Below are 25,455 nucleotides of genomic sequence, written 5' to 3' on the forward strand. Positions count from 1 at the left end.
ACCCTTAAGGCCCTTTTACATTTAGCGATGCACCAGCGATCCGACCAGCGATCCGACCCGGTCAGGATCGCTGGTGCATCGCTAAATGATCGCTAGTGAGCTTTCATACAGAAAGATCTCACAGCGATGCAGCAGCGACGCAGCGCACGATACTCACCTTTCACACACAGCGATCCTGACGTTCTCCCGCCCGCCTCCACGCGTCGCTCGTCGTCACAGCAGGAAGCCCAGCAGGAAGCGCCCGACGAGAAATGGAGCCGGACATTCTCGCGCGATCAGCGATGGACAGCGGGGGAGCCGGTCGTTGGTAAGTATCACACATAGCGATATCGCTAGCAATATCGCTATAACGTCACAAAACCAGTGACGTTTTAGCGATATTGCTAGCGATATCGCTTAGTGTAAAACCCCCTTTAGGCAAGAAGGCCATTGTGTGTCCTGTGGTGTGGAGCCTTTTGTTCTTATCGCCAGCCTAAATGGAATTTGAACCTGTCCTCAGGCCTTTTTGACACAAAGACCTTTTGACTATAAACAGTGGCTTGCCAAAGTATTCACCCTCTTGGCATTTTTCATGATTTGCTCCCTCACAACCAGGAATTTCACTGTTTTTTTCAGAGTTTAAACATGCCTACAACTGTGAACATTTAGTTGTCTTTTCATTGTGAGGCAAAGAAGAAATAGGACAAAATAACTGAAAACGTCAGTGTGCATTACTAAAGTCATCACTTTGTAGAGCCTCTTTTAGCTTCAATAAGTCTATATGAGCTTTCCACATCTTGCCAGTGGGATTTTTGCTTATTCCTCAAGGCAAAACTGCTCCAGCTCCTTCAAGTTAGATGGTTTCCTCTGCTGAACAGCAATCTTCAAGTCGTCTGACCACAGATTCTCAATTGGATGAAGGTCTGAACTTTAACTAGGCCACGCCAAAACATTTACACATTTCTCCTTAAACCACTCTTGTGTTGCTTTAGGATATGTTCAAACGGGAAGGAATGGCTCAGTATTTGCTCAGGATTTGACGCAGGTGAAATCTGCAACAAATCTGCATCTGAAGTCATTGGAAGGTCACCTGCGTTTTTTAGGCATTTTTGATGCATTTTTTCCGCATGCATTTCTTCATTGCATGCATTTTTTGTCACTTGAGATAAAGCTAATTGAAAGTTGGCTACTGGGAAGGAAAAAAAAAGTGATTTCCTATTTGCAGATATATTGGGGTATGTTCCCTCAGTCAGTAAACGCTGCGGGTTGGACGCTGCATACATCCACAATGTCCAACCTGCAGCATCCAGCTGTTACAGCATAGTGAATAGGATTTCAAGAAATCCCATGCCCACTATGTGTGCACCAATGCCAGCGGCTCACACGCAGAGACAGACATGTGGCACGTCTTTCCAGACCGCAGCATGTCAGTTTATATAGTCGAGATGCTCCGTCTCCACTGCGTAAATTACCCATACCCTTTCATTAGATGCTGTAAAAACGCATCATCTTCCTAGTCACATTAAGTGCGTATTAAGTGCGGGAATGCATGTGTACTAATTTGCATAATGGTGAATCTTGTGACACAGCCAGAAGTACACAACACATGAAGTGGAGGAAAGCACAGAGAGAGGTCCCCTCCTTTTTAATAATAATTATAAAAAAAAAGGCGTGTGGCCCCCATATATTTGTTAACCAGCCAGAGTAAAGCAGACTACTGGGCTGGTATTTCAGACTAGTAAGGATTCAATATCCATGAACCTTACCAGCCTGATAACACCAGGCCACAGCAGTCTGCTTACCTTGGATGGTTACCTTGGATCCCGGCTTACCTTGGATGGTTGTCTTGGATCCCCTCTAAAAAAACAGCATGAGGTCCCCCCGATTTTTGCTAACCAGCCAAGGAAAAAGAAGACAGCTGCGACCTGGTATTCTTAGGCCGCTTTCACATTTGCGTTTCAGGGCGCAGCGACGGCCTGCGCACGGCCGCCGCTAAGCCCCGCCCCTGCCACGCCTCCGCCGGTAGCTCCGCCTCCGGGCGCATGACGCTGCATGCGTCATGCGTCCCCTATCTTTATCACAGAGGATGCAAGCCGTGCGCAGTATGCGTTTGGCGGCGCCTGCGTCCTTTTGACGGTGCGCCGAGCGCAACCAAATTGCAACAGGTTGCGTTTGGCGCTGGTCGGCGCACCGTCAAAAGGACGCAGGCGCCGCCAAAATGCATACTGCGCACGGCCTGCGTCCTCAGTGATAAAGATAGGGGATGCATGATGCGTGAAGCGTCATGCGCCCGGAGGCAGAGCTACCGACGGAGGCGCAGCTTAGCGGCGGCCGTGCGCAGGCCGTCGCTGCGCCCTGAAACGCAAATGTGAAACCGGCCTTAGGCTGGCGAGGCCCATTGATTTTGGCCCTCACCAGCCTAAACAATAGCAGCCCGCAGCCGCCCCACAATTGGCACATCCAAAGATGCGCCAATTGTGGCACTTTACCAGGCTCTTCCCACTTGCCCTGTTGCATTGGCAAGTTGGGTAATATTTGTGGGGTTGATGTCACCTTTGTATTGTCCGGTGACATCAAGCCCACAGAATACTAATGGTGACGCGTCTATGAGACACATATCCATTACTAATCGTATAGTTACATGGTAAATAAAGACACAGCCAGAATAAAGTATTTTAATTGAAATAAAGACACCGACATCTTTGATAGGTCTTAATTAAACCATATTTACTGCATTGCCTAATTCCACCGAATACCTCGATCTCCTGTAAGAGAAATAAAATAAAAAAGCAACAGTATACCATACCTTAAACATGGATGTGGAAACCACAAAAACACGACCAAAAGATCCTTTATCTTAATATAAATGTTTCTTTATTAGAAAGGACATAAAGGACAAGAAGGCAGACATGTGCAAAATGCAAACAAAAGTGCAAGTAGTGCCTGAAGACCGCCTGGACCAACACCAGACACAGAGGAAAGGTAGAGAGATATACAAATCTAATATACAAGAGGCATATAGTGTGTTGAGGGCAGATAAAGGCCAAAATTTAAAGTATATCACAGAATTGCCCAGGAAACCTATATCACCTCAAAAGAGGCGCCAAATATAAGTAAGTATCCATGATTATGTGTATATATAGGGGGAATCACTACCTATATCCAGTGAAGTACACAACTAACCTCCTATCCACTATTACCGTGGGCCCCCATGTAGACTGAGCCGAGAAGGAAATCCTTCTCATACAAGGCTAAACTGTTACACATCCCCTGGACCACCTGGGCATTAGAGGACTGCATTGAGGTATGTTGGGGGTGGTTTCCTCCCCTATGGATGTGTAACAGTTTAGCCTTGTATGAGAAGGATTTCCTTCTCGGCTCAGTCTACATGGGGGCCCACGGTAATAGTGGATAGGAGGTTAGTTGTGTACTTCACTGGATATAGGTAGTGATTCCCCCTATATATACACATAATCATGGATACTTACTTATATTTGGCGCCTCTTTTGAGGTGATATAGGTTTCCTGGGCAATTCTGTGATATACTTTAAATTTTGGCCTTTATCTGCCCTCAACACACTATATGCCTCTTGTATATTAGATTTGTATATCTCTCTACCTTTCCTCTGTGTCTGGTGTTGGTCCAGGCGGTCTTCAGGCACTACTTGCACTTTTGTTTGCATTTTGCACATGTCTGCCTTCTTGTCCTTTATGTCCTTTCTAATAAAGAAACATTTATATTAAGATAAAGGATCTTTTGGTCGTGTTTTTGTGGTTTCCACATCCATGTTTAATGTATATTAGCGACTGATCCATGACGGTTCTATATCTGGGCACCAGTGTGTTATGATTTTATACTTAATATGCTCATATACACCTTGGTTATTGTATTTAGTATACCATACCTGTACGCCTAGAAGATATACATACTGTTTAATAACGAGTCCAGCTCTGCTACATCTGGATGCCTTTGGCTGAATGGTGGCATCATGCCATCATCCAGCCTGACATCCAGACACAGCAGAGCTTGTAGATGAACACCAGAGATAACTTCCGGCTGTGGGACAAGGTACAGCTTTATTTAAATTAGTTCACATATGTAGTAAGCTGCGTTCAAGCACTTAATATACATGTGACTATAAAGATAATGCGGTTTTACCACATGTAATAATAGTCTATGGGTAATTTACACTGCGGAGTCTGAGCGTCTCTGCAGCATAAATAGACATGCTGCAGTCTTGAAAGATGCGCCACATATCCGTTTACGCTGGGAAGTCAGAGGCGTCTCTGAACATATAATGGAGATGGGATTTCTCGAAATTCCATCCGCTATGCTGTAACATCTGGCCGCTGCGGATGTACACAGTGTCAAACCCACGGGAATTACTGACCATGGGAACATACCCTTAGCAGTATGCTTTGCATCATTTTCCTGTTGGAAGGTGAACCTATGTCCCACTCTCAAATCACAGACAGACTGAAACAGATTTTGCTGAAGAATATTGTTGTATTTCGCATCATCCATCTTCCCCGCAACAAACATTTTTCCCTGTACTTGTTCTTGAAGTGATGAGCTGTGTTGGTTTGGCGCTAGACCTAGCATTTACCTTGGTGGCCAAAAGTTAAATTTTGGTCTCATCTGACCACAGCAAACTCAAAACAGTTTTGCAATTTTTATGTGTAAGAAAAGGGTTTTTTCTGGCCCCTCTTCCATAAAGACCACCTCTACAGCTTATTGTGGTTGTATGGACAGATACTTCAGTCTCCGCTTGGGAACTCTGCAGTTCCTCAGGGTTATCTTTGGTCTCTGTGTTGCCTCTCTGATTAATGTCCACCTTGCCCGTGCTGAGTTTTTGTGGACATCCTTCTCTTGGCAGGTTTTTTGTGGTACCATATTCTTTTCATTTGATGATAATGGATTTCATGGTGCTCCGGGGATCATGAGAGACTGGGAGATTTTATTATAACCCAACCCTGTCTTGTACTTCTCAACAACTTTGTCCCTGACTTGTTTGGAAATCTCTTGGTTTTCATGCTGTTGCAGTGCCGCAATCAGGGCATTACTGTCCTTACTACTGTATGGGGCCCGGTGATTAGAAGCAAAAAAGGGGCCCAAACATGCTGGCAGCCCTGTCCGCTCAGGCCCCCCTCTCTTTGCTTTTCCTCATCGGGCCCCTAGACATTTTGTTCAAGGCGTCCGAACGCCCAATGCATAACAACACTGTGGGGTTTTAAAGATACACTTACAGTGTTGTTATTGCATCCGGTGAACGGAAATGGGCACTGTTCCTGCGGCTGGCCCTAGTGCATCATGGTCCTGACGTCACACGCTGCTCCACTTCCTCATTCTGGAGCAGGGCAGTGTGTGGTGTGCAAACTGGGGGCAGATGGCAGACAAGCAAGCGGAGCTGGCAGATGGACCGGATAAGCAGGGTGAAGCTGCAGGTGGACAGGACGAGCAGGGTGAGGCGGCAGGCGGGCGAGCAGGGTGAGTCTCTCCGGTGAGAAGAAGGCTTCAGGTGGCTCACAGTGGCTGATTAGGGAAGGCGAGTGGTGACTGGGGGGCCCGCGTCCAACAGGGCCCAGGGGGTGGCTAGTGGGGACTGGGGGCCTGCGTCCAACAGTGCCCAGTGGGAGGCTAGTGGTAAAGTGGCCCCCAGTCCCCACTAGCCTCCCCCTGGGCACTGTTGGACGCGGGCCCTCAGTCACTACCCTTGAAGAAAGATAATCAAAATATGCCCCCAAAAAATTGTTACCAATGTTTAATAGGTTAGAGTAAAGTAGGGCCCTGCCAATAGCATCTACATTGTCGTGGTGTCAGGCTTAAAAAATCTTTTGGTCAAAACAAAGGCTGATGGCTATAGACCCTTTTACATTTAGCGATGCACCAGCGATCCGACCAGCGATCCGACCCGGTCAGGATCGCTGGTGCATCGCTAAATGATCGCTAGTGAGCTTTCATACAGAAAGATCTCACAGCGACGCAGCGCACGATACTTACCATTCACACACAGCGATTCAGACGTCCTCCCGCCCGCCTCCACGCGTCGCTCGTCGTCACAGCAGGAAGTCTCAGCAGGAAGCGCCCGACGAGAAATGGAGCCGGACATTCTCGCGCGATCAGCGATGGACAGCGGGGGAGCCGTTCGCTGTTAAGTATCACACATAGCGATATCGCTAACAATATCGCTATAACGTCACAAAACCAGTGACGTTTTAGCGATATTGCTAGCGATATCGCTTAGTGTAAAACCCCCTTATGTTTGTGATATGTTGTTAATGTATGATTGGTAAGGGCGTGGTGCAGAAGTGGAGTTTTTCCAAGAAAGGGCGGAGGGACTGTGGAAGGTTTGCACGGTGGAGGTGGAGCTAGGGTGGAGGTGGAACTGTGGGTGGAGCCTTGGCGGAGTCTCAAGGGGACCCCGATAATTTTGCCAGTATGGGGCCCCGAACTTCCAAGTGGCAGTCCTGTTGTACTTCTTGCTTAATGGTGTTGCAGCCTCTATGGCCTTTCAGAAAAAGTGTATATACTGACAGACATGTGATATTTGGATTATTTTCACTACATGTGACTTATGATGGCAATTGCTTAAGCCAGAATTTTTTAGGGACAAATAGCAAAAAGGGTGAATACATATGCACATGCAAATTTTTTTATTTCATCCCATAAATTTAATTTGTGTCTATATTTTGCTCATTTCACTTCATCAACTTAGATTATTTAGTGCTGATGCATCACACACAAATTAGATTACAAAAATATTTAAACACAGGTTGTAATGTATCAAACTAGGTAAGAAGCCAAGGGGGTGAATACTTTGGCAAGCCACTTTAAAAGAACACCATCTGCAGGAAGATGAAGACCACTGCAATTAGGTTTGACCCTTGACCTGCTAATCCATTCTGGACAAAAGAGTGCCACCTTCAGGAAATTGTCGACATCAGAAGCCATGTGCATGTTTCTGGAGAAATCAAAAGGCTGTGACTTGAATGGATGGTCTGATTATGTGGAGGTTTTATAGTGATGGGGAATGTATGGGCTATGACTGAATGTGTGACTAATGTAAAGCTTACACACCAAGCTAGTTAGGCATCTTCCCATTTCTCATCTTCCACCGCCCTCTCCTATTCCTTTTTCCCTTTCATTGTACCTTTGCCCCTTAGGGCACCGTCACACATAGATACTCACCAGCGATCCTGTCAAACAAACAGCTTCACCAGCGATCTGCACCAGCGACCGCCGAGCGAGCGGCGTCGCTGTGTACTTTAATTACCAGCGCGCTGATGCAGGGAGCTGGTAACCAAGGTACACATCGGGTTTCTAAGGGACGTGCGTCCCGTAGAAACCCGATGTGTACCTTAGTTACCAGCTCCCTGCATCAGCGTGCTGGTAACTAAGGTACACATTGGGTTTCTAAGCACCGTCCGGTGCTTAGAAACCCTGCGTTTACCTTAGTTACCAGCTGATCGCTGGTCTCCCGCCTGTCACACGCAGCGATGCGTGCTGGCCAGCGGGAGACCAACAGCTATCAAAAAAATTTTCCAGGGCTTTCCAAGAGCGATCAGCGATACCGGCAGGGGGCGGTTCGCTGATCGCTGTCACACACAGCGATTCCTTGCAACCAGAAAAAAATGTAAAACCTGTCCATTTATAATGACCATGGACAAGATAAAGATCCCCAATTCACACCAGGACTACAAGATCCCAGGTACTTTCAGCTGCATTACATCTAATGTGGTGTACTTAATTATTTGTACTAAATGTCCAACTGGGGGTATGTATGTGGGGGAGACAGGGCAAAAGCTTAGAACAAGGATGAATGCTCATCGTCACACAATAAGAGAAAAAAGAATGGATCTACCTGTGGCAAAACATTTCTGTATCCCTGATCACAGCAACATGGATATGAAATTACTGGTATTGAAAGGTAACTTCACATAGAGAGACAGAAGGGTCTGGGAGTTTACATTTATGACGACCTTTGACACTCTCAATGTTGGAATGAATGTGTTGCATGGATTTATGTCTTTTTACATCAATTAAGGAATTTGCTCCTAAGACCTTGTGGGGGCATCACAACACATTAGGAGACCCCAATCAGGGGACAATAAAACATCCAGACTCCTTATCTATGAACTGGTCCAATATTTATGTTTCTCCCTCCCCCATAATCATAATTCTGCTTCACGTCACTTGTCTCATCTATTGCATTTTTTCTGTGCTGTAGTGTGCATAAATATGTGACTCTTCAGATTTTGTATTAGTCAGTGCCTGATGAAGAGACCTGAGTAGTCTCGAAAGCTTGCAGTGTGTTACCATCTTTTCAGTCCATCTTTATTCCAACATTTTTGGGTGCTCGAAACTCTACCATTTTAAGACAGCTCAGTATGACACTCTGGGTGTCCTTCTTTGACTACAGATAACGCCAGAAATGTAATGGACTGCTGTTATTTCAATTTTCTTCTTGGCATTCTTTGTATATGCTTAATGCCATTTTTATATCTAACTAGCTGAAGAGCCCAGCATAGTAACTAACTGTAGTTAGTTATAACATTATGATTATCCTCCATCCCATAGTCCTGTGCCCATATACCCATCATATATATCCTCCATCCCATAGTCCCGTGGCCATATACCCATCATACATATCCTCCATCCCACAGTCACGTGCCCATATACCCATAAGACATCCTCCATCCCATAGTTTCGTGCCCATATACCCATCATACATATCCTCCATTCCATAGTCCCGTGCCCAAATACCCATCATGCATATCCTCCATCCCATAGTCCAGTGCCATATACCCATCACACATCCTCCATCCCAAAGTCCCGTGCCTATATACCCATCGTACATATCCTCCATCCCATACTCCTGTGCCCATATACCCATCATGCATATCATCCATCCCATAGTTCAGTGCCATATACCCATCACACATCCTCTATTCCATAATCCCGTGCCCATATATCGATCATACATATCCTCCATCCCATAGTCCCGTGCCCATATACCCATCACACATCCTCATTCCCATAGTCCTGTACCCATCATACACATCCGCCATCCCATAGTCCCATGCCCATATACCTATCATACACATCCTCCATCCCATAGTCCCATGCCCATATACCCATCGTACACATCCTCCATGCCCATATACCCATCATACATATCCTCCATATCACAGTCATGTGCCCATATACCCATCATACATATCTTCCATCCCATAGTCCCATGCCCATATACCCATAACACATCCTCCATCCCATAGTTCCGTGCCCATATACCAATCATACACATCCTCCATTCCATAATCCCGTGCCTATATACCCATCGTACATATCCTCCATCCCATGCTCCCGTGCCTATAAACCCATCATGCATATCATCCATCCCATAGTTCAGTGCAATATACCTATCACACATCCTCCATTCCATAATCCCGTGCCCTTATACCCATCATACATATCCTCCATCCCATAGTCCGGAGCCGGGTGGTGCTGAGCAGGGAGTTCCTGGAGATGTGCCGTTATGTAACCAGACAGTGCGGCTCTGTGTGTGGCTGCTGATGATGTGATTTTCTACACCGGTAACAATAGAGCCTGGCAGTAATAGAGGAGGGGGTGATTCATTTCTGTCATGTTCTCTCTGCTAATTTCTGGGGGGCAGAAAATGGCTGGGAGCTTATGTTCCAGGGGATGCTAGATTTCTCCCACCCGGTCAGTGTCTGCTGAGGTGTTGTGGAGTGGGAAAACTGTTGCTTATAGCAACCAATCACAGCTCAGCTTTCATCTTTTAAACAGCTCTGGTGAAATGAAAGATGCTTAGTGACTGGTTACTATAGGCAACACAGGCAGTGTAACCTGTTATGGTCAAAAAGATGTGCCTATGAAATAGATATTAGATATTATATATATATATATATATATATATATATACATATATACAGTCATATGTAAAAGATTGGGCACCCCTATTAATGTTAACCTTTTTTCTTTATAACAATTTTGGTTTTTGCAACAGGTATTTCAGTTTCATATATCTAATAACTGATGGACTCAGTTATATTTCTGGATTCAAATGAGGTTTATTGTACTAACAGAAAAGGTGCAGTCTGCATTTAAACAAAATTTGACCGGTGCAAAAGTATGGGCACCCTTATCATTTTCTTGATTTGAACACTCCTAACTACTTTTTACTGACTTCCTGAAGCACTAAATTGGTTTTGTAACCTCATTGAGCTTTGAACTTCATAGCCAGGTGTATCAAATCATGAGAAAAGGTATTTAAAAGTGGCCACTTGCAAGTAGTTCTCCTATTTGATTCTCCTATGAAGAGTGGCATCATGGGCTCCTCAAAACAACTCTCAAATGATCTGAAAACAAAGATTATTCAACATAGCTTTTCAGGGGAAGGATACAAAAAGTTGTCTCAGAGATTTAACCTGTCAGTTTCCACTGTGAGGATCATAGTAAGGAAATGGAAGAACACAGGTACAGTTCTTGTTAAGCCCAGAAGTGGCAGGCCAAGAAAAATATCAGAAAGGCAGAGAAGAAGAATGGTGAGAACAGTCAAGGACAATCCACAGACCACCTCCAAAGACCTGCAGCATCATCTTGCTGCAGATGGTGTCACTGTGCATTGGTCAACAACACAGCGCACTTTGCACAAGGAGAAGCTGTATGGGAGAGTGATGCGAAAGAAGCTGTTTCTGCAAGCACACCACAAACAGAGTCGCCTGAGGTATGCAAAAGCACATTTGGACAAGCCAGTTACATTTTGGAAGAAGGTCCTGTGGAGTGATGAAACAAAGATTGAGTTGTCTGGTCATACAAAAAGGCGTTATGCATGCGCTGTATTGTTGACCGATGCACAGTGACACCATCTGCAGCAAGATGATGCTGCAGGTCTTTGAAGGTGGTCTGTGGATTGTCCTTGACTGTTCTCACCATTCTTCTTCTCTGCCTTTCTGATATTTTTCTTGGCCTGCCACTTCTGGGCTTAACAAGAACTGTACCTGTGTTCTTCCATTTCCTTACTATGTTCCTCACAGTGTAAACTGACAGGATAAATCTCTGAGACAACTTTTTGTATCCTTCCCCTGAAAAGCTATGTTGAATAATCTTTGTTTTCAGATCATTTGAGAGTTGTTTTGAGGAGCCCATGATGCCACTCTTCATAGGAGAATCAAATAGGAGAACTACTTGCAAGTGGCCACTTTAAATACCTTTTCTCATGATTTGATACACCTGGCTATGAAGTTCAAAGCTCAATGAGGTTACAAAACCAATTTAGTGCTTCAGGAAGTCAGTAAAAAGTAGTTAGGAGTGTTCAAATCAAGAAAACGATAAGGGTGCCCATACTTTTGCACCGGTCAAATTTTGTTTAAATGCAGATTGCACATTTTCTGTTAGTACAATAAACCTCATTTGAAACCAGAAATATAACTGAGTCCATCAGTTATTAGATATATGAAACTGAAATAGCTGTTGCAAAAACCAAAATTGTTATAAAGAAAAAAGGTTAACATTAATAGGGGTGCCCAAACTTTTACATATGACTGTATATATACAGTGTGTCTGTAAAGTCATGGTGCACTTTTGACCATTCACTGGAAAGCAACAAAAGACGATGGAAATGTGAAATCTGCTCCAAATAAAAGAAAAATTCTCCGAGTTTCATACCTATTAAGTGCAATTTGATGTGGGCTCGATTGGTTGCCCTCCACACATCCAAACGAGAGTGACGTTCTTGCCACACATGGGTAACGACGTCTAGAGTAACAGAGTGAATAACGTCTGTGATTCTCTGTTTTAAGTAATTAATGTCATTGATACGTTCAATGTACACATGTTGCCTCACATAACCCCAAACTGGGAGGGTTTTCCTTTTATTTGGTGCAGATTTCACATTTCTATTGTCTTTTGTTGCTTTCCTGTGACTGGTCAAAAGTGCACACTGACTTTACGGACACACTATATATATAATAATCTTTATTTATTGACTGAAATCCCACAATCTCTGCTATCTCAGCCTTCTTCTCTGCTCGCTTTCTCAAACTGAACATGGACAAAACAGACTTAATCATCTTTCCCCCTTCTCACTCTACCCCTCCACCAGACCTATCCATCAATGTCAACGGCTGCTCTCTTTCCCCAGTCCCGCACGCCCGGTGCCTTGGGGTGATCCTCGACTCTGCGCTCTCTTTCAAACCACATATCCAAGCCCTCGCCTCCTCCTGCCACCTCAAACTCAAAAATATTTCCCGGATCCGCTCATTCCTCAACCACGAAACCACAAAAACACTAGTGCATGCTCTTATCATCTCCCGCCTTGACTACTGAAACCTCCTGCTCTCTGGCCTCCCCTCTAGCACTCTGGCTCCAGTCCATCCTACCCTCTGCTGCCTGACTAACCCACCTGTCTCCCCGCTATTCCCCAGCCTCCCCCCTATGCCAGGCCCTTCACTGGCTTCATATTGCCCAGAGGCTCCAATTCAAAACCCTAACCATGACATACAAAGCGCCATCCACAACCTGTCTCCTCCATACATGGTCATGGTCTCTAGGTACCTACCCGAACGCAACCTTCGATCATCTCAAGATCTCCTTCCCTGAAGACCCACCTGTTCTTTAGGTGTAAGCGGCAAGAGCGGGCAAGAGATTGTATATGGGATGTGAAGGAGAGATTGGTGTCAAACATAACACCCAGACAGCACGCCTGCTGCCGGGGAGTTATTGTGGCACCACCCACGAGAGTGAAATGTCAGATTTAGGGAGGTTAGTAGACGGCGGGAGCAGAAGAAGTTCAGTTTTGGTGAGGTTGAGTTTCAGATAGAGAGTGGACATAATAATGGAGACTGTGGACAGACAGTCACTGGCGTTCTGTAGTACAGAGGGGGTAAGGTCGGGGGAAGACGTATATAGTTGTGTCATCAGCATAAAGATGGTACCGAAAGCAAAATCTGCTGATTGTCTGTCCAATTGGGCCTGTGTAGAGAGAAGAGAAGGGGGCCAAGGACTGAGCCCTGAGGTACCCCGACAGCAAGAGGAAGAGGAAATGAAGTGGAGCCAGAGAACAAAACACTGAAGGAGCGGTCAGAGAGATAGGAAGAGAACCAGGAGAGAGCAGTGTCCTTAATGCCTAGTGACTGGAGCCTAGAGAGTAGGAGATTGTGGTCAACAGTATCAAAAGCTGCAGATAGGTCAAGAAGAATGAGCAGAGAGTGGTCACCGTTACGTTTTGCTGTCAGAAGGTCATTGGTCATTTTGATGAGTGCAGTTTCAGTTGACTGTAGGGGGCAGAAGCCGGACTGTGAAGGGTCTAGAAGGGAGTGAGTGGAGAGGTAACGGGTAAGGTGGGAGTAAACTAGGCGCTCCAAAAGTTTAGAGATAAAGGGGACATTGGAGACTGGTCTGTAGTTGTTTGTGCAGGATGGGTCGAGAGCGGGTTTCTTTAGTAATGGAGTGAGTAACGATGGCGTGTTTGAAGGAGGATGGGAAAATGCCTGAGGAGAGGGAGAGATTAAAGATTGTAGTTAGGTGGGTTGTGACGACTGGAGAGAGACTGGAGGAGATGTGAGGGAATGGGGTCGGTAGTGCATGTAGTCGGACGAGAAGAAGAGAGGAGTCTGGAGACTTCTTCTGTGATGGGATCAAATGTGGAAAGTGAGCCAGGGGAGATGCAGAAAGGGATGGGAGTTACAGCACTTGGTGGTTGGGAGCAGATTTCCTGATGGATATTATCTATTTTTTCTGTAAAGTTGGAGGCCAGGTCATCAGCACAAATGTCTGTGATAGGGGCTTGTGCTTTTGGCCTGAGGAGGGAGTGAAAAGTGTCAGAAAGTTTCTTGGGGTTGTTGGCTAATGAGGAGATCAGGGTGGTGAAGTAGGTCTGTTTGGCGAGGTGAAGGGCAGCGTTATAGGTTCTTAACATAAATTTGAAGTGGATGAAGTCTTCTGGTGTGCGGGTTTTTCTCCATAGGCGTTCAGCACTCCTAGAGCATCGCTGGAGAAGTTGAGTTTGCGATGTGAGCCAGGGCTGTTTTACTCTGTGCTTGGAGGTTCTGAGGGTGAGGGGAGCTACTTGGTCAAGGGTGCTTCTAAGAGTGTCATTGTAGTGATGAACAGCCAGATTAGGACAGGAAAAAGAGGAGATTGGGGACAGTGATGAGTGTAGGGAGTCTGAAAGTGTCTGAGGGTTAATGGCTTGCAGATTTCTGACTGTGTGGTAGGTAGGAGTGAGCTGGGGTGGGCGAGGATTTGTGAGCGTGAAGGAGAGAATGTTGTGGTCAGAGAGTGGAAGCAGTGAGTTATTTAGGTGGGAGATTTAACAGAGCCAGACAAAGACCAGATCAAGGGTGTTACCGTCCTTGTGTGTCTCAGAGGTTGAAAGCTGTGATAGGCCTAGAGAGGTGGTTAGTGATAGAAGCTGGGATGCAGATGTGGAAGTAGGGCTGTTAATGGGGATGTTGAAGTCTTCCAGGATAAGGGTTGGAAGTTCTGAGGACATGAAGTGCGGCAGCCAGGCTGAAAAGTGGTCAAGGAAGTGGGTGGGTGAGCCTGGGGGCCGGTATATGACCGCTACTCTGAGGGAGAGGGGATGGAAGAGCCTGATGTTGTGGACCTCAAAAGAAAGGAATAAGAGTGATGGAACTGGGGGGATGACCTGGAAAGTGCATTGTGGGGACAGGAGTATGCCGACTCCACCACCATGTCTGTTTGTGGGTCTCGGGGAGTGAGAGAATTGTAAGCCACCATAGGAAATGGCAGCAGGAGAGACCATCAGAATCCTGAATCCAGATTTCAGTGAGGGCCAACAGATTAAGAGAGCTGTTCAGAAAGTAGTTGTGTAGGAAAGGAAGCTTGTTACAAGCAGACCGTGGATTCCAGAGGGCACAATTAAAAGATGGAGATGAGGGAGTGCAAGTAATATTAATAAGATTATTATGGTTTTGATATGAGGTAGGGTAGGGGTTGAGGTTGGGGGATGGTGGACCAGGGTTGGGGGAGATGTCCCCTGAAATCGGTAGGAGTACGAAGATAAAGAGCAAATAGTTATTGGAATTGTAATTTTTTTCTGCGATGTGTTTGGGCAAGATGGGCTGAGGTTTCTCAAGAAGGTGAGGAGTGCATGGGAGCTGTACATGGGAGAGGGAAGTATAGAGGGGCTGATGTGTATGAGTCGTGATAGAGGGGGGATAGGGTGGTGAATGTGAATGGCAAGGGAACACAGGAGGATAAAAATAAAGCACATGGTTAAAGGGGAGAGCAAAGTGTGGGTTACCTGACTCCTGCCCTGACTAACTGCCATGTATAACTGCCGTTTTCCTGATGCTTAGCTTCTGTGATGTATAACTGCCGTTTTCCTGATGCTTAGCTTCTGTGATGTATAACTGTCGTTTTCCTGATGCTTAGCTTCTGTGATGCTTTGCTTATGGGATGCTTGCGTGCTGCACCCCACACTGCGTGCTTCCCCTTAGGAACTACTACATATGTAGACCACACTACAGGGTCAGGAGAGAAGGATTGTGGGAGCTGGTTGAGTATAATTTTGCAGCTGGGGCCAGCACACCAGGGGATGGTTAGATGATCAAAGGCACTAGACCAGGCTGTGTCAATATGCTATAGCACCTTCAACCTGATAAGATCTAGAGAGGCCCCAGTCACGGATCTAAAGCAGTATTACATACAGTGCAACGAATGAATTATACCAAAGCTTTAGCAAGCACATTAAAATATGCAGCAAAATGGTAAAGCAGCAGAAGTATGGAGTTGTACCATTTGGATATATTGCAGCAGAGGTGGGAAGTTGTATCATTCAGGCTGCTTGCTAGCAGTGAATGGAGTAAATACATGCAGGGTGGCTCAGTTGATTACCATTTGGATATATTGCAGCAGAAAAGAGAGGCAGCAGAGGTGGGAAGTTGTATCATTCAGGCTGCTTGCTAGCAGTGAATGGAGTAAAAACATGCAGGGTGGCTCAGTTGATTACCTTTGTGAAGAGAGAAGATGAATGTTAATTCCATGCCATGTATAACTGGCGTTTTCATGATGCTTAGCTTCTGTGATGCTTTGCTTATGGGATGCTTGCGTGCTGCACCCCACACTGCGTGCTTCCCCTTAGTATATATATATACACTCTACCATTTGGGGTCACCCAGACAATTTTGTGTTTTTCATGAAAACTCATACTTTTATTAATCAAATGAGTTGCCAAATGAATTGAGAATCTAGTCCAGACATTGAGAAGGTTCGAAAAAAAGATTTTTATTTGAAATAATAATTTTCTCCTTCACACTTTGCTTTCATCAAAGAATGCTCCCTTTGCAGCAATTCCAGCATTGCAGACCTATGGCATTCTAGCATTCTGGCATTTGCTGAGGTAATCTGGAGAAATTTCACCCCATGCTTCCAGAAACCTCTCCCACAAGTTGGTTTGGCTTGATTGTCACTTTTTGCATACCATACGGTCAAGCTGCTCCCACAACAGCTCAATGGGGATGAGATCTGATGACTGCGCTGGCCACTTCATTACAGATAGAATACCAAACACTATGTTTGACGAGTGTGACCAACCTGTCAATCAGTTCTCCAAGCGATGCTACAGATCGCTTGGAAAATGCTAGCATTCTGCAAGCTAATTACGTTTGCAAATTGCTAGTTTTTCCGCAGGAAAATCGCGGGAATTTAAAATGCAATTTTCCCGCGGAATGGAATCCGGAATTCTCGTGGTAATTTCCGCGAGAGTTCCGCTACGTGTGAACATAGCCTAAATCAAAACAATATCAGAAGGCCTATAGAGTTAGTAGTGAGATAACTATTACACAACATATTGTTTAAGCAAAACAAGACCATCATCCAAAGTGTTTCAGTTACTCAGCTCCTTTGATTTTCAAATATTCATCAGTTTCTCTATATAGTACCTATGGAGTCCAGGTCTCCTTAAATTTAACAAGCGAGAGATGCATATATGCCACTATTTCTTCTATATAGTAAAGCTGATCAACTTTTTGTATCCACTCTGAGGTACTCGGGCAGCTCTGGGAGCGCCATTTTGGAGGTATAAGTAATTTGGCAGCTGCTATCAGGAATGGCAGTAGAGTTTTATACTTTGTTTGCAGAAAGTTACTAGACCAATTAAGGAAGATAAGACTTGGTTGCAGGGGTTTTGTAAGTCTGCATATTTAAGTTGTGATTTTTAAAACACTCCCCCAGAATGGCTTGATATTATCACAGAACCACCATAGGTGAAGAAGCGTCCCCTTATCTAAAGCGCATCTCCAGCGGGTTCCATACATGTGTTGCTACTGGAGTGGTATACCATCTTGTGATGATCTTATATGAGTTCTCTTTGACTTTTAACACATCTGGATGGGCCGTATGAGTTCTTATAAATGCCCAATTCTTTCTCCCATGCTAGTATATAAGCTGGTTTCACTGGGACTGAGTTACTCAAGAGTACCTGGTACAGCTTGGCCAGTACACCTTTTGGATGTTTATTCTGGGTTAGTAGTGATTCAAAAGTCGTTAGCCTCCTGGTTGGGTTTCCAGGTTTCAGATACAACCTTACAGCTTTTTTGAGACTGTTATAGTGAAGAAAATTAATAAGGAAACACATATACATACATACATACACTCATTTTTATATATATAGATCGGGGAAGCAGGAGGTATAGAGTGGGGGCGTTGAGGATGCAGAGACTGATAATGAATTGGGGAAATAGTACAGGTGCTAATTAATTTATATAATAGGTGGGGAAAGTGGCTATTTATAGTTAGTGGGGGCAAAGTGGTGGATTACAATTTATATTTGGAATGGTGGGTTGCATAATAACTAATTATATATTAAGGGAAAAAGTGAGAAATGTACTCTGGAAGTGGTGCTCTAGGCACCTGTGTGATTTTATGCAGAGATGGGTCCTGGCTGGAAGAAGTGGTGGTCTGCACTGCATGTAAAAGAAAAACAAAGATGAAGGACTTCAGCTAGAGACGCTACCTGTACACTGACACTATACACTGTATACTATATACAGAGGTCCTGTGTATAATGTCACTGGTGATCACTGTATTACCTGTACACTGACACTAAATACAGATCTCCTGTGTATAGTGACACTTAGTATTGTTATTTTTTTTTTTTTAATGATCAATAATGTATTTGCTCACTATGTGATGGTAATATATGGCCTGGCCATGGTGTGGCAGTATTTGTTCCTTGTATGTGGTATTATTTGGTCACTATATCATGGTATTATGTGATCGGGTCATGGTGTGGTGTTATTTCTCCCTTGTATGTGGTAATATTCGGTCAGCTATTGGCTTCAACACTGTCAACGTGACGTCAGCGCCAATAAAAATAACAGACATCAAGACAATAACAGACATCAAGAGCAGCAGTAGCAGAGTGTCTGGAATCCAGCTAAAAAAAACATAATGCACAACAAAGTCAAAATAACATTCATGTGCACATGTATATTCATTTGTTACTTTTTTAACTGCATCATGGTTCGTAAACCGTGAAGCGGTTAAAAGATGTAATATGTTTATTCTTTGGGTGACTTCGCATTGAGGCCGCCTGTTGGCTATAATAAAAGTTAGGGGAGCCGCCTCCAATATGACCACAAAACCAATGCCAAGGGCACTGAAAAAATAAAGCTGCCAGCTTTTTCCTGAAGAAGCGTTGTAAAAGAAAGCTCAGCTGAAGAATGTTTCCTTGGAAAACTATGTGTAAGTGACACTGCTCTATGTCAAAGCTCATGTTAAAATTGCACTGCAATTGGATCGCATTCCCATGGAAAATCGGATTGTATTCGCATGAAAATCGCATGACACTCATTCCAATTTTCTGGACCGAAATCTGACCATTTTTTTTTAAGGGTGATGGGTTTGAGCCCTAAAACTCAGTAACTCGCAAGAGAAATTGGCATCTTGCAGATTTGACACATCACAGATCATAAATAAACTCACCAAAAACTCATCGAGGGAACACGGCCTTGTGCAAGAAAAACTGCTACAAAGTCTGCAGCCATCACTTTGCTGGTTTCTCAGATTATTAAAAAAAACCCACAATGTTTCAGATGCAAAATTAGGCTCTGTTCACATGTCCAAAACCAGACACTTACTAATTGTAATATTAAAATAGTACATTTTATTCATAAAATCTTATTATAAACATTCCCATATGCAAAGCAACTACAAGAAAATGGTGTACAAATAATAATAATAGTGTATACTGGTCTGAAAAGGTAAAAATGTTTGAAAATTAAGAGGTGATTTTTATATACTTTCGATCGCTGAACTCTGTAAAAATATTGAAAAAATTCTATTTCGGCACGTTTCACGTGGACGGCATACGGATGACACACACATACCATAAGTATCACAAGCAGCCCTGATAACACCAGTACTGGTTTTTCCAGCAGTGGTAAAATCAAAACTTGTGAAATTTGCCTAAAACACAGCAGCGATTGCTTTACAGCACCCTTTATCAGTAACATGCTCCAGAGCGATCCATCATCCATGAGTTGAGAACTGTACTTGAACCATAGATGCATTCGGCAGTGATGCTGGAAATTCCGGCGAGCACGCTGTATAATCAAAGTGTGCATGGAGAAACGTAATGTAACAATGAAGCACAATCAATATAAGAAAATAAAGACAGAAGAGCAAATTGATTAAATTCTTATATTTTACTTAAATCTCAGACATATCCAACAGTTACATGTATAGATCTGGTGTCCCCAATAGTGATACAAAGTGGCATGAAATAAGGCACGCTTCATGTGATTGGGTCATTATCAAAAGAATAAGGGTAAGCCCCCCAAAAAATTTACATCCACAGTCGTATAATTCTCTTGTACAAGACAAAAATGGGGATCCAAATTTATAATGAAGAAATAGTAACTATACAATGTGACTTCAATAAGAAGACGCCCATACACATCCAACACTACAAACAGAAACCAATACCACCCCCCCTTCCCCGTACACTTCAGTGGTGCTCAGCAATATACTGCAAATACAGATACAGTCCATAAACACTTATGAGTACAGGGGAGAAAATTCCAGCACTCACCAAAATGTAAAATAGGGTAAACTTTAGTCCAAAGGCATAAAATTACAGAGGGAGGAATAAGGGTGAGGAATAACAATAAGTCAGTGTGTTATTCCTCTCACTGTAATTTTATGCCTTTGGAATAAATTTGCTAATATTTTACGTTTTGGCGAGTGATGGAATTTTCTCCCCTCTACTCACAAGTAGTCACTCGTATGGCTTACTCTAAGATCACATCCTGCACAATGATCTCTATGTATGTGAAATATTAGAATCTGCACTTGAAAAACTGCAACAATGTAAAGTACAAAGTAAGAATAGTATATCAACAATCACAATCTACTCACAGAATAAAAAGGTTTTGCATCAGATACAAATCTGCACAGCGCAGAATCTGTTGCAGAAATGTCACATTGTCACAGCAACTTTTACTATCTGCTATGGAAAGAGTAAAGTTCGCAGCCGTACCTGTCGCTGTATTTGCCATAAAACACATTTTGGGGCTGATTTTCATGAAGCTTTAGTTCAGGAAAATCTAGTCAATGTGTAAATTTACCTTTGTTTCAAAACGTGTTTCAAATATAGTTGGTTTAGTACTTGGGGTATTACTAGGAATAATGGCTGTGACACAAAGGTAAATTATCCACAAAGACTACAGAAGCGCCCATTGGATCAGTCCCCAAACTTCCAATATCATCTCTAATATACAGCGAAATGTAATCACCAAATGCCTACACAACAGATAATCCACCCATGTGATATAGTCACTGGGCCAGCAGTCATATAGGGATCATCAACTGTAATCCTGACTGTTTATCCCAGTAGCAGAATAATCCAGCAGTGTCTAGTGGAAATCTTAGATCATGAATGAGAGTTTCTTCCAATTTCTGATTCCTCCCAATATCTTTATAGAATCATTCCATAGACATAATGCAGCATGAAGGGGCTCGGAGAAGGTGGCAGTGAAGGTGTATAAGTGTCTGATGGGGTCACACAGCTCATAAAAGGACAACTGCCCGACCTCATAATCCAGACATATCCTGACTCTGTCAATGGGGATACTGTGAGGCAATCGGAGCTTTTTCTTGTCATGTGTCACTAAATACTGATTATTATATCTCCACAAACTCCAGGACTTATTATTATTTCCAATCTCTGACTGCTGCCCCCTCCTGTCTATACTGGGATAACACATCCCCACCCTCCAATCCCCTGATCTACTGCTCTTCACATCCCAGTAATGTCGTCCTGAGGTAAATCCCCTCCTGCTCATCACCTGATAATGCTGGAATCTCTCTGCTGTTTCTGGACGTTTCTGCTCCTCTCGTGTCGAGGTTGCAGTCATCAGGTCGTCTGATATATGGAGATTATTAGCAGCTGTGGTTACATCCAGTAATATGTCTGCAGGACTCACCACATAGATCCCGCTCCTTATACCAGTTATTGCATTGCGTAATGTGTGTAATGTGTGTGAAATCACAGCCACATCCAGGTCATCTCCATCATGGGGCTGTTTATCATGTCCCCCTGTGTCCTCATCACCTCCCTCCTCCTCAGGATCACACAAGTCACCGGTATCTGGTTCCTGTAAAATACTCAATGGATCCGTGATGTTACCCAGCTCCTCTATGTGTCTCACCTTCCTGGACAGCTCGTCCTTCTTTATTTCCAGCTGATGGATCAGAACAGACAGTGGCAGTGACTCTTCCTTTTCCTGCCTGGAGATCTCACTCAGGATCTTCTTGTCTTGGGCTTCCACCTGCCTCCTGATGTCTGTACACAAGGCAGTGACTCTCTTGGCTTTTCCAGCTGCTTGATCTTGAGCTTTTCTCCCATGCTCCTCCAGAGTCTGGACTTTCTCCTCGATGTCATTGATCTTTGTGATAAGTTTCCGGAGGACATTTCTCAGTTTCCTCTTCTTGTTCTCAGGGGACTCATCCAGCATCTCCACCCGGTGTCCCCGATGTTCTCCTGCTGAACAATAGACACAGATAGAAGCAGCGTCCTCAGTGCAGTAATACTGCAGGATCTTCTTATGGACAGAACATTTCCTTTTCTCCAGAGAAGTGCTGGGATCAGATAAGACATGTTCTGCTGATTTGCTGTGAGCTCTCAGGTGTTTATCACACAGAGAAGCCTCACAGTGTAGACAGGATCTAACAGCGGGTACCGGAGAGTCCACACAGTAAGTGCAGAAGATCCCAGTCTCCATCTGTGTTGGTGGAGTAAGCAGGAATTTCTCCATTATTTTATGCAGAGCTAAGTTCCTCATCAGTGCCGGCCGCTCTTGAAATTTTTCTCTGCATTCAGGACAGGAATAAACTCCAGACCCGTCCTGTGTATCCAGCGACTGATCAATGCAGATCCGGCAGAAATTGTGTCCACATCTCAGTATTACAGGATCTGTATAAGAGCTCAGACAGATCGAACAGAGCAGCTCCTCTCTCAGATCAGCATAAGCCATGGCTGACAGTCTCAAACAAATGAAGAGAGAAACAACACTAGAATTTCTTTCCTGCCTAAAAGGGCTGGCTTTATATTGTGTACACAGGGGAGGGCTGAGGAGCAGAAGGTCAGCTACTATTAACATGAAAATAGACACTTGAGAAAATCACATCTAAAGCCCCCGTCACACATAGCGATCTTGCTAGCGAGATCGCTGTGTGTGACACTGACCAGCGACCGGCCCTCCTGCCGGTTATCGCTGATCATCCTGGCATAGCAAGGACATTTTTTTGATCGCTGGTCTCCCGCTGGCCAGCACGCATCACTGCATAGGACAGGCGGGAGACTAGCGATCAGCGCGCTGGTAACTAGGGTAAACGCAGGGTTTCTAAGCATCCCAATCTTACCTGCTTCCCCCTGTTTTCCCCCTTCCTCCTCTTCTTCCCAACCCCATCCTGAATCTCCCTCCCCATATAGAAAACTGAATGTTAATAATACTGATTTGTATTATATGATCACCTTTGTAATAACATTCTTAAATAAAGAATTTATAAAAGAAACCTGATGTGTACCTTAGTTACCAGCTCCCTGCATCAGCGCGCTTGTAACTAACGTACACAGTGATGCCAGCTCACCAGCGATCACATAGCGACTCACCAGTGATCCTGATAAGTTGATATCGTTGTCGCGATCGCTGGTGAGTCATTATGTGTGACGGGGCCTTAAGGCTGGGTTCACATTACGTTTAGCAGCCCTTTCAACGCATAGCGTTGATGGGCTGTGTTAACAGTATAGCATAACGCGATCACGATATATAATTCATCTGCGCTAGCTGTGACTGAGCCTCAGACGCTGCAGGCCGCGTCCAAGGCTTCATCACTGAATGACGGCACATCGCGAAAGCATGCCACTTTACGCCATGCATCGCGATGAACCCAACAATGGGGCTGAATGGCAGCATTAACGGACTGTGTTACACCTCGTTACACCGCGGTGTAACGCAGTCTGTTAACGGACTGCCTAAAATGCAGTGTGACCCCGGCCTTATATCTGCTGTAAATTTCGTGCCTTCATTGTGGTCCTATGTAAGGAATGAATGTATTGAAAGCCAACATGGATAATATCGATAATACGTGTAATATGAATGACTGAACTCACAATTTGATCCTCAAACACTGGATAGCACTAAAGGTTTTTAAAGAGATAGAACATGTGCTGTGGGGGTCATACAACCTGTTAGGCAGGAAGGCCATTGTGTGTCCTGTGGTGTGGGGCCTTTTGTTCTTATCTCCAGCCTAAATGGATTTGAACCTGTCCTCAGGCCTTTTTGACACAAAGACCTTTTGGCTTTAAACAGTGGCTTGCCAAAGTATTCACCCTTTTGGCATTTTTCATGTTTTGCTCCCTCACAACCAGGAATTTCACTGTTTTTTGAGGGTTTGAACATCATTACAACCAACTGTGAACATTTAGTTTTCTTTTAATTGAGAAGCAAAGAAGAAATAGGACAAAATAACTGAAAACGTCAGTGTGCATAAGTAATCACCCCCTAAAGTCAGCACTTTGTAGAGCCTCCTTTAGCTTCAATAAGTCTATATGAGCTTTCCACATCTTGCCAGTGGGATTTTTGCTAATTCCTCAAGGAAAAACTGCTCCAGCTCCTTCAAGTTAGATGGTTTCCTCTGCTGAACAGCAATCTTCAAGTTGTCTGACCACAGATTCTCAATTGGCTAAGGGTCTGAACTTTAACTAGCCAAGCCAAAACATTTACACATTTCCCCTTAAACCACTCTAGTGTTGCTTTAGAATATGTGCACACAGTGCGGATTCTCTCGCAGATTTTTCCGCACAAGAACCACAGCTCTTGGCAGAAAAAGCAGGTGCCTTGGATTTGATGCATTTTTTCAGTGCGGTTTTGCCTGCGGATTTGTATGCGTTTTTGTAAGCTAAATAAAGATATATCATTTAACAAAAAAAAAGAATTGTGATGTCATTTCTGTCCAATCTCCTCTTTTACATTTGTCCAACCCACACGCCATTACACACACAGATAGATAGATAGATAGATAGATAGATAGATAGATAGATAGATAGATAGATAGATAGATAGATAGATAGATATGGATCTCCCTCCCATGGCCGTGAGGTACTCGGTACCGGGCCGGCGTCAGGGGAATGTGTCACAGCAAAGGTGACCCGGTCCGTGGCCCTGGGCGCCCAAATCAATGGTGGAATGTATATGTAGTTAATGGAATAGTTCATGACGCCACCTGTGGTGCTTGGAAAGCAAGATGTTAAGCCAACGCTGCATGCAGATCCTCTGGGACTGATGGTGTGTTGCAGCATAGATGGTGTAGCTCCCCACAGGTGAAGCTGTAACCCCAGGGCAGTGTAATTGCAATAGATGAGGATAGGCGCAGCCGGTGTGAGGAATTCTGGTACCCAAATGTAGCGGTGCTGACGGTGTTAGCGCACAAATGAATGGAAGACAGCAGGGTTTGCAGTTCAAAAGCTTTACTCACAGTCCGTGGTACATACTGGTGCCTGCCTCCGTGCCGTGTCCTTCGGGGCAGAGACTAAATCAACCTCCCGGGCAAGTCAGGATTCTCCTCTCCAACACTCCGCCAACATGTACCTTTCCTGAACGACTCCTCTATTGCGCCTTAAAGTGTGAAGAGCTCCAGTACCGTGGTACTCTGGAGTTCCTCCTGTCAGATGTTCCTAACAACTCTACTCGTATGGCAGACAGCTGTAGCCTCTCTCGGGGACTCCCTTCTGTGGAGTCCTGGCTCTCTATTCAGTTGCTGTTGTGCCAAGTCTTGGATGGGAGTAGTGCATTTACAGCCAACTACTCCACCGGTGTCTGCTGCAGAACCATAAGTGTCCATACAACCTCGGGGACCGGGCCCCGGCCTTGCGCTGAGAACCTATAGGCAGGGTTCCTCTTCCAACCCACGTCTCCTCTCTGTTC

General features: G+C 44.5%; 1 protein-coding gene across 1 annotated transcript; it reads right to left on the reverse strand.

Annotated features, from left to right (window-relative positions):
* Window positions 1-20,895: 20,895 nt before the first annotated feature.
* LOC141083151 (E3 ubiquitin/ISG15 ligase TRIM25-like) lies at window positions 20,896-22,504 on the reverse strand. Its single transcript, XM_073567331.1, has one exon. The coding sequence runs from the start codon at window positions 22,501-22,503 to the stop codon at window positions 20,896-20,898; it is 1,608 nt and encodes a 535-aa protein (XP_073423432.1). The 5' UTR covers window position 22,504.
* Window positions 22,505-25,455: the final 2,951 nt, after the last annotated feature.

Source organism: Dendrobates tinctorius, unplaced genomic scaffold (assembly GCF_039654945.1).
Source record: "Dendrobates tinctorius isolate UK_male_01 unplaced genomic scaffold, ASM3965494v1 ptg000020l, whole genome shotgun sequence".
In the NCBI taxonomy this organism is placed as follows: Eukaryota; Metazoa; Chordata; class Amphibia; order Anura; family Dendrobatidae; genus Dendrobates; species Dendrobates tinctorius.

Bases quoted from the DNA above. Each gene is read 5' to 3' on its own strand.
- LOC141083151 (XM_073567331.1), bottom strand. From the start codon at position 22,503: ATGGCTTATGCTGATCTGAGAGAGGAGCTGCTCTGTTCGATCTGTCTG.